The sequence below is a fragment of the Uranotaenia lowii genome, chromosome 2, assembly GCF_029784155.1.
Source record: "Uranotaenia lowii strain MFRU-FL chromosome 2, ASM2978415v1, whole genome shotgun sequence".
Classification (NCBI taxonomy): Eukaryota; Metazoa; Arthropoda; class Insecta; order Diptera; family Culicidae; genus Uranotaenia; species Uranotaenia lowii.
This window is the reverse complement of record NC_073692.1, coordinates 300,270,611-300,280,988: the sequence shown is the minus strand read 5'-3', so window position 1 is coordinate 300,280,988 and position 10,378 is coordinate 300,270,611. Positions and strand designations below refer to the sequence as shown.

At 35.6% G+C, this 10,378-nt stretch overlaps 1 protein-coding gene across 2 annotated transcripts in view; it reads left to right on the top strand.

The window, feature by feature from the left end:
- Window positions 1-1,194: 1,194 nt before the first annotated feature.
- The window catches only part of LOC129750057 (Krueppel-like factor 3), a 582,531-nt gene continuing 573,347 nt past the window's right edge, over window positions 1,195-10,378 (top strand). For both annotated transcript variants that reach the window (XM_055745253.1, XM_055745252.1), the window contains exon 1: window positions 1,195-2,339. In XM_055745253.1, coding sequence (XP_055601228.1) covers window positions 2,328-2,339 — 12 coding nt within the window. In that variant the 5' untranslated portion in view covers window positions 1,195-2,327. The remainder of the gene's footprint in view (window positions 2,340-10,378) is intronic.

Below are 10,378 nucleotides of genomic sequence, written 5' to 3'. Positions count from 1 at the left end.
AAATCTATCTCATTTATTATAAGTTTTAGCAGTAATAATCAGCCAAGTTTGTTGGTTAAAGTCCTTAGTTTTTGGGTCTTAGGTTATTTAATTGCTAATTTAATTTTTTAGGCATAATTTAAATTTGAAATGTTTTGCTCTACCTACTACTGCCTAAAAATAAAAAAAATAAACCAAATTGATAAGGTTTCGTATGCAGTAGTGTTTAAATCTTCATTTTAATTTTTTTCCGGGATCCCGAAAATTCTCGGGAAAATGATCGTCAGATGTCCCGATTCCCTGGAACGCTTAAATGGTCGGGAAATAGACACTCTTCTCAGCAGTGTACTTCTAGTTAGGTGCCTTTTTAGTACGGTAGCTTGAAATCTTTTTCTTTCAATGCCGCAGTGATCTCGTAATGACTTACGTAGTAAAAATAGTTGATTTTAAATAATTCTCAAATAAATATAATTCTGTTCAATATTTCTAATCTTGATGTTCAACAGAAACAGTTAGTTTCCACAATAACAATCTTGTTTCCTGTTCTTTTCAGATATGTTGCAGAAACTGTCCAAAGCGATGAAAAAGACAAACAAAACAAAATTAAACTCCATGTGATAGGCTGTAAGCCTAAATGACAACAAAGTGCCTAGAAAATTTCCCTCCCAAATGGAAAACCACCATCACCACCACCAGAACAACCAAGTGCCAGTTTATTCAGCAAAAGCAGATGCAGCAGCAACAGTGTGCCAAAAACAAAACAAAGTGCTAACAAAACGTGCAGCCAACATGAGCCAGTGAACTTAGGGCACACAGTTTAAGCAATTTTAAGAAGAAAAAACCACCCAGGGAGTTGACCGCTCTCCTTCTGGTGACTGCGACGAACGCCGTGTGAACACTTAATTATGTAAATGTAAAAGTTTTATAACTATCCATTAAGGCCAGTATTAAAGTTAGTAAGTGTTTGGTTGTCGTTTGTCCTGTTGTTTTTTTTCTCTGGTTGTTCGATTAAGTTTTGTGTTTTGTTTTGCGTCTACATTTTTCTCGTTCGTTTGTTTATTTTGTTTGACGATTTATTCCGGGTTCCTTGGATCCCTGGTAGAGTTCAAGAGAGCGTGTCAAGTATCGGATCCAATTTGTTTGGCCGGTGGAAATTGTACTTAGTGTGCTATGTATTGTTTCATTTCCTCTCGAAAAAAACAGCCTTCGAGTGGCTGCGAGCAGTGAAAAGTGTGGTGCTTGCCCAAAGTCGCATATCGCCGCGCGCGCATAAATAATTAATGAGTCGCAAATGATCTATCTCGTGCCAGTCTCCCCTGAAGGAAGCCAGTAGCAGCTCTCTTGGGCATTAACTAAAAGTGCACTTGAGCCTAGTGCGAAGAAACAAGTTCACAAGAAGAAAACAAGTGGCTACGCCAAATGTATTAGGGTTGAATACACAGAGGGTATCATACTTATTAATGGTGAGTGACTCGACTCGAGCGAGCAGCAGGTGTGAAAGCAAAAGTGACACTTCCGTTTGACAGCCGCGCATTTGGGCCTTGCTTTGGGGTTGCTTCGATCGAGATTACGATCGATCGATAGCTTCCTTTGAGGTGGGAGTTTCGAGTCAGCGAAACTACAAAAGTGGAGTTGATATGCCAATCTTGGAACCTGACCTGGGCACCCCGGGCTGAAAAAGTCGATTGTCGCGTGCCTTGCGAAGTTGTCTTAATTCCTGCAGGTCGAAGTAATTAATTCATACGAAAAGCAACTATTGAGCGAAACCATCGGATTGCCAGGAAGACAACCGAGACCAACCCACGGAAAGCAGGTCAGATCTGGCATTAGGAGAACGGATCAATTGTTCAGGCCTCCCTATTTGATAGTCACTTGGAATCGGATCCGGCCAGAACGAGGGTTTGGCCTTCTGGAATATTCCCCGCTTTACCCCAACAGACCTTCTCTTGATCTGTTCTTGTAAACTCGTGCTGCAACACCCGTGTATGTTTGTTTCTGCTGCTGTGGTGTCCCACCTGATCAGAACCTTAACCGGCTTTAGGCCCTGGCCGCGCATTGACGGCAACAGCTGCTGATAAGTGATTTAGTGACTACACACTCTAAAAGCCTCTAGACAACCTCCTATAGCACCCATAGAACCTTCTGATCGCAGAATCGCGATCGATCGAGTGTGTGCGCCCGCGATCGGTGAGAGGTTGAGGTTTCTCCAGGTTCAGTTCAGTTCAGTTGACAGCTCGTCGGACTCTCAGAACGTCGTCGGCCAAGGTGCAATCTGTTCTCAGCAGCAGCAGCAGCCCCCAATCTCCGCAAAAGGATTATCATTTTGATACCGGTGTACTGGAATTTTAATGGTTTACATGGTAAGTCCTTCGCCTTACTTACTACTATAACTAGGTATAGCGTAGTCAGTCAGTCTCTCGGCCCGACTTTTAGCTTGGGCCACAGATTTAGAATACGTAATTAAATAATGGATTAGGCTCGGGCTGCGCGCGGGTGAGCGAGCGCCACAACTTCTTGCGCTGCCCGTTCGTTTGTTGGTAATGATTTTTATGAGCTCAAATCTTGGTAATTGTCTCAATGTTGCTGCTGCTAGCGCAGCTGATTGTCACCGACAGATTTCCTTTTGCGGCAATAACAGCTACGTTTTGAGGCAGAGCTGGTTGTTGGCTAGGCAGGTGTAGTTCAAGTTCAAGACCAACGGGAGTTGTGATTGGAGAGAAACCTTCAACAAAAAGATATCTAAATTTGATTTGATTTGGTTAATTATCAAAAAGTCCTTTCGTAATACTTTCAATCGTATACATTTTCAATTGGTTTTAGGCCTGTTATATAGCTCAGTTGGCAAGTCGGTTGCCTCCTGAGCCGATGTCCGCGAGTTTGAGCCCAAGAGTAAACATCGAACTTAGTTGTACCGGGTAAGTTTTTCAATAACTGTCTGCGAACTGCAACGTTTAAATAAAGTCGCGAATGCCATAAAGATGGTATTATGTGTATAGCACCAAAACGAATACCGACAGTAGGACTAGCGACGCTTTTGGCCGGATTCCTGTCATTCGCAGGTTTGTTTTTCTTTTTTCAGTCGAGTAGGCGATTTCGATGTAGTACTCGAGCATTGTTTATGTTATTTACTGTACATTTTTCTTAGGACATCAATCGCATGCTTCAAGGCTCCTAGAAAACTCGCGCTGCGTTGTTTTATGTTCAACGTCGCATAATTGTTAAAAAATTTTTCTTAAATTAATTTAATTTTAAAATTTGCCTTAAAAATAAAGAGCATCACAATATCACTATATCAAAACCAGAGGGATAAGTCTAAAGACCAATGTATGTTTACTGTTAAAATTGAATGCAGGAAGAGATCAGGTTAGATAAGATAGTGATAAGATATGAGGATTCAAAAACTAGATAATATAAGAGGGTAGGATTGAATCTACATATGTGGTTTATCTATAGGTGAGGACAAGACTACCCTTGCTCGAGTGTGAGAATCATTTTTTTCAATGTTTTGATTGGTACGTCACAAACGTTTATGAGCGTCTCGACGTTGGCAAGAGCAATTATCGGTAGAAAAGCACTCAACATCTTAAACAAGCCATATAAACTATAAAAACTGGATCCCCAGCGGAGACAGCGCCTTTAAAATGCGGAATTCCAAAAACCACACTGTTCCACTTCTGGACTCGTCCCAGTTGGTTCCATTTTTGCTTAAAAACGTTCAAGAATACTTAACCCCCAAAACTATGTTCCTACTGAAAAAAAAAAACTGTTACATCATTTTTTACGGAAAAATTTACCTTTTGAGCAGTTTTCGTTTTACCCGACCATTTAAAAAAAGTGTAATTCGCAAGCATGTATTAGATAGCTATAAAAACATACTTAATAAAGGAAATTTATTAATACCAATTAAAGGCCGGATTAAAGGGGGGCAAAAGGGGCAATTGCCCCGGGCCCCCCAGCTCAGGGGGGCCCCCCGAAAGAACCACAAATCCATGAAAAGAAATCAAAACTAGAAAATCGGAATGAAAACTTGAAATTTAAAAACTAAGGGCCCCCGTGAAATAATATTTAGATTAATTTTGTCTTAAAAAGTTCAGGGACCCCCCAAGAGTAAGCAGTGAAGGAGCTTTCCCACATTTGGCGAACTGAGAATACCCGAACAACCCGACAAACCCGAATTCGAAAAAAAAAAACAAAAGAATATAAGGCAAAACCCCTCAAATTTTCATTTTTTTATCGAAACATATCAGTTACGATATTCTGTACAGAACAGGTAAAATAAAGAAAAAACATCTCCTTATTTTCATTACATTCAAACGTCTTGCACAACAATAATGTTTGTTGTTACGTTAAGTTTCCAAGTAATGGTTTACTGCACTAAAATAGCAGCTAATTTCGCTATATGATAAACTTTTCAGAATTTTACCCGGGCAGTATCCGGGTTAATACCGCGTATTATATTAATTTTTCACCTTTCAATCATTATTATTTAAATTTTCATCTTATATATAAAAATGGAGGCGTTTTTTTTTTGTTACACCATCACGTATAAACGGACGGTCGGAATGAAGTGAAATTTGGTATCCGAGGGTTTTTCGGGAAAGAGAAGGTTTGTATAATAGCCTCGAAAATATCACTTTTTATGGAAGGGGGCTCTCATACAAAATCAACCGGGCCAGCTAGTTGGTTCATAAATTCTAAACCCTTTTCCTTCCCTATTTTTGAAAGTAAAATCTTTAAAAAAAAACTTTAGTTGCTTAAATTGGACCAATCGACAGTACAGGGTTTTTTTTATTTCCATCCCAATTTCTGTCTTAGACTTGAAATTTATAGTGGAACATTTTCAACTGATTTAATTAAAATTTTATCATCTACTGAAGTGAATATCCTGAATTCAGCATATCATTTTCCAAATGATTATTCTCAAATTATCATAAAAACGATCTGACAGTTGATGATCTGATAGATTCAATTCATTGGGGTTTTCAAGTCTTGTGTTGTTTCTTCAGTTACTGAATTTCATTGTTTTTAGTTTTTCTGAATTTGGAAAATTCAGGATCTTTGTTTAAAGTACTAAACTCATTTGGATTGCTTATCTGATTTTTTTCATTGATAACTGATTCTGTGATTTAAACATTTAATCTATATTCTCAATTTTTTTCAACCGATCAGTTTGGCACTAATATTCCTTAGGCTTTGAGGGCATCGAATAAAACTTTCGACGAATAACAATTTGATAAAAAAAATTATTTGATTAGAATCATATTCAAAAAACATTTCATGAAAAGATTTTTATTGTGTTTCAAAGACATAGAATTGAAATTCACATTTGGTGCAATTTCTGGTTTTGCTCTGATTGTAACTTTGTATCTCTTTTTAAAAATTTAATCCATGTTTTTTTTCTCAAAACTTGATTTGAAATTATGATTTAGATTTGAGACACTGAATTTTGGTTCTGAATATAACGTGATCAAAAGTTTTGAATTCTTAAGCTCTTATAATTGTATCTCCAAGGAATGTGGATTTAATTATTTTGTTTGTTTATTTTTTTTTTCAAATTTTGTTTAATATGATGCAAATCTTCATGATACTTCCTAATTGTCACTGGGTAAATATTTCTCGAATAAGCACAAACCAAACGATCAATGATGATATGAAAATAATTTATCTATTCGTTCATTTTTTTAAATTAGAGAATTTTAGTTGGTGATAAGGGTTTTGAGAATTAAATTTTGCATTTTGAAGCTTAAATCAGAGTTTTCATTTTTAAGAAATTTCTAAACTCTTCCGCAATGTTTGCAAGTGATTGATTAACAATTTTTATATGAAGATACTAGAAACTATTATCTACGCAGGCAACATGGCTATTTGAAGATAGTATACTGAACTCATCTCCCGTTTTTTGTATTTGTATTTTGTATTTTCTGGGATAGCATTTGTAAAAAAAATCGAATTTTAGGGGCCCCCCGAGAAAAATTGCCGCGGGCCTCCCGATGGCATAATCTGGCCCTGCCAATAGCTTATACGAAAACAAGCTAATCTGCATGAAAACTGCGATGAAAAAAGCAATATCTTATTTCTTTTGCGATTCTTCTTTGAGGTATCCGTCTCACCCGACTTTCCCTTACATTACATTAGATTTGTTTTTTTTTTTGTAGTTTAAATTTTCAAACTCGATTTTCTCACTTGTATACTATGAATAACCGACATTTTTGGTTGATTTGTTTTCTCCGTGCAATCGTGAAATCAATATGAGGCATAGTGTTGAATTGCAATGATGAGTTTCCAAAAACGATCTTATTCATTTATCACAACCTACACAACAAGTTAAAAATTAAAAAGAACCAAAATTTTAATATTCTAAATATCTCCTTATAAATATTCTTCGAGGATTGATAGAAATATCTTTACACTAATGGGTCGTTTTTGAATACACAGAACAAGATTTAGGATTTTTTTTTTTTTACTTTACTTTAGAATTTTTTTTTACTTTACTATTAAACTTATTATAACTATTTACCTCAAAGATAGAAATAGGAGTTTCCTTAAGAAAAATCTAAGAGCATAGAAAATTTAGGAAAACTCGATCGCACCATTCACCAAAATGGATCCTGACCTTATAACCTTTCCCCAACTAACATATCAGGGCTGGTAGCGAGTCACTTTTTAGTGACTTGGTCACTTTTTTTGGATCAGTCACTAAAAAGTCACTTTTTTCATCATTTGGTCACTAAAGTCACTATTTTCCGAAAAATGGTCACTTTTATCACCAAAAGTCACTTTTTACCGAAAAAAACCAATGAAAGAGTAATTTGAATTGCACGTGTTCATATTGACGGTAGTAACGGTAAATTACTTGATCAGTCAGTCAGAAAATTTTTTCGCCTCCGGCGGAATTTCGACATAAATCACCTTTTGCTTAAGACATTTCGATCTACGACATTATTTGACGTTCATGAATTGAAACTAACTTTGATTGTAGATTTTAATTTTTAGTTCAATCAACCTTTTGTATTGGAACTCAAAACTTGATGTACAAAAACCCTATCTCGTCTTTAGAATGGGTTTTTATTAGGAAGTGTAACTAAGATTGAGATTGAAACAAACCTTTTTTTTTATTAAAAAAATCTTTTATGTCATAACAAATGTTATGTTGATATGAAATATTCTTTAAAAAGACATACACCGTCTTAGCCGATTTAGGCTTTACAGACTGAATAAATGACGTGGACAACTTAAGATTACCATTTATTTATTTATTTATTTATTTATTTATTTATTTATTTCGCCAAACATCGTAGGCTACATATGTATTCTTAAAACTAGTAGTACAATCTTAATATTACTTTAAATACTACAATATTAGGTTCTTAAGTGCCTGTTGCCGTAAAAAGCACTTTTTAGCTGCTGTTTAGACATAGTAAAATCTATGTTCTGGTAGTTTTTATTATAATTCTTCATAAGACAATTGATTGGACTATTTTTACCATAATCAGTTCGAGCAGAGGTTAAAATAAACAGATTTCTAGTTCTCAACTGGCGACTCGGACAATAAAAGTTTAACTGATTTAGTAGATAAGTAGACTGAACACGCTGATTAATTATGTCGTTTACAAAGGAGATTGCAGCAAATTCTCTTCTAACAGTTAATGGTTCAATATTTATTAGTAAACAGCGTGATTCGTAGCTTGGTAATTGGCTCTGAGACCATCCTAGATTTCGTAAAGCAAATAGAACAAATTGTTTCTGAATGGATTCTAAACGGTTTTTATGAGAAATTTGAAAGGGAGACCACACAACGCTACAGTACTCAAGTATGGATCGGACATAAGCTGTGTACAATGTTTTTAATGTATATGGGTCTTGAAAATTATAACTAAAACGTTTTATAAAGCCAAGCATACTATTTGATTTTTGAATCACTGAGTTATAGTGATCTACAAAGGTAAGTTTTGAGTCCAATATAACACCTAGATCTCTGATCTTATTGATTCTCTCCACAGGCTCATTTCCTAATGTAACAATTTCATATGACGGATATTTTTTCCTTGTAAATACAATATGTGAACATTTTTTCACGTTTAGTTCAAGTAGACTTTTACTGCACCATTTGTAAAAAATATTTATTTCATTTTGAAACACCCTGAAATCTTCTTCGTTATTGACTATCATATAGAGCTTCATATCGTCTGCATATATAAGCACGTTTAGCTGGTTCAGTAAATAAGTAATGTCATTGACGTACAATATAAATAATAAGGGACCGAGATGGGAGCCTTGAGGCACACCAGATGTAACGGAGATGCTTTTCGAAAGTGAACCATTGAATCTAACAATTTGTTTACGGTTTGTCAAATACGACTCAATCCATTTCAGCAGTTGTGCACTGAATCCGTTTTTCTGTAGTTTTAAAATTAACAAAGGGATGTCGATTCTATCAAAAGCTTTACTGAAGTCCGTGTATAGAGCCTGAACGGAATTTCCTTGATCCATGGATTGGATATTATAAGAAACGAATTCAAGTAAATTAGTCGCTGTAGATCGTCCTTTAACAAATCCATGTTGCTTTTCAGTTATGAGTGTTTTTATTTGATTATATATTTTTTGATTCACTATTGCTTCAAAAAGTTTCGGTATGCACGATAAGATTGCTATACCCCGGTAATTTTTAATGTCAGACTTTTTCCCCGACTTGAAAATAGGTACAAGAAAAGATTCTTTCCATACTTGAGGAAAAAACACCGGATTTCAACGATGAGTTGAACAATAGAAACAAGGGCATACTTAATTCATTTACAAGATTTTTTAGAAGTAATGGAGGAATTCCATCAGGCCCGGGCCCTTTGGAGCTATCCAGGGAGCAAATTGATTTATGTATTTCCTCAAGGGTGATTGAATCTACCACAGTCAATGATGCTGAGTTGGAAATATAATCGAAAAACGCAGTGTCGCGATCGGCTTCCGAAAAACTGGTGTAAACGCTTTGGAAGAAATTGGCAAACAAATTACATATTTCGTGGGAATTATTACCGTTAGCGCTGTCCAAGTGCATACGAGATGGAAAATTATTACTTTTCAATTTGGAACTTACATACTTAAAGAAGCTTCTTGGGTTAGATTTAATGTTTTCCTCTGTTTTCCTATTATATTCTTCGAAGGAGGTATTAATGCATATGGCTAGTTGGTTGCATGCTTCTTGATATTCTAAACTGTTAGCTAGCGATGGTGTCTTTTTCCAGTTTTTATGCGCTTTCTGCTTTTTATTTCTAAGATGCTTTAGCTCTTTTGAAAACCATGGCGGATTTCTGTTATTATTCGTTCGTCGCTTTATTTTTATTGGGACATATTTACTTAAGATATTACCAAGAATGTTATAAAAAATAGCTACCTGATTGACAGTTTGGTTTTCGCTTTGAAATGATGATTGCCAATCAACTGATTGTAATTTAGTTTTAATCATCGTGTAATTTGCATGGAAAAAGTCAAGGGTCTCCTCATATTCGTATTCTGGTATTCCTTTGTTGTCAGAACATATTATTGAAAATTCGATAGCTGTATGAAAGATCTCATTTTTCCAAATTGGATTAGTAGCTTCCAAAATACAAAAGTCATCAGTCAAGTTTGAAAACAGTAAATCGAGATAGCGATTGCAGGCATTTTTCACATGATTTATTTGATTAAGACATAAGGTAGCAAGATTATCGAAAAGGAATTGTAATGTTTCATTATCTCCAAAAATCGGTAAGAGGATTGCCTCATTATCTTCATCGGGTAAAAATTGCAGATTCGATTGATTAAAATCGCCATACAGGTGAATTTTGAATTCGGGTTGGAAGCTTTTGAATATTTCTGTTATGCTCAGTAGAAACTTTTGGAAATAATCTTTACTGGCATATTCTGGAGGAAAGTAGATCGATCCAAAAATATGGGTTTCCTTGAAGATTTGAGCTTTTGCCCACACCTGCTCAAATTCTTTGTGCTTAGTTATTTCAATAAGCTCAGAATCGAAAGCAGAGCTTATTGCTACTACAACGCCTCCGCCTGATTTCTTGTCAGACAAATTGAAATTTCGGTCATCTCTGTAGACATTGTAACGCGATCCAAAAATTTCCTCGCTTTTTATACTATCATCCCAGCTTGTTTCGGTTCCTAAAATGATAGTATAATTACTTGCTACTAAATTTTTATGAATTGTGTTTAGTTTAGATGCGCTTCGCATTCTGTTAAAGTTTTGGCAATATGCCACAATTTCTTTATTATTAATAACTTGGTGATCGCGCGAACGAATGGTAACATGATCCGCATGGTTTATATTTACAGAAGAGCTAGTGCTTATATAGGCACGCGTCGGTTCGGCAGAAAATATGGGTTGTTATACATTACCGGGTTGAAATATAATGCC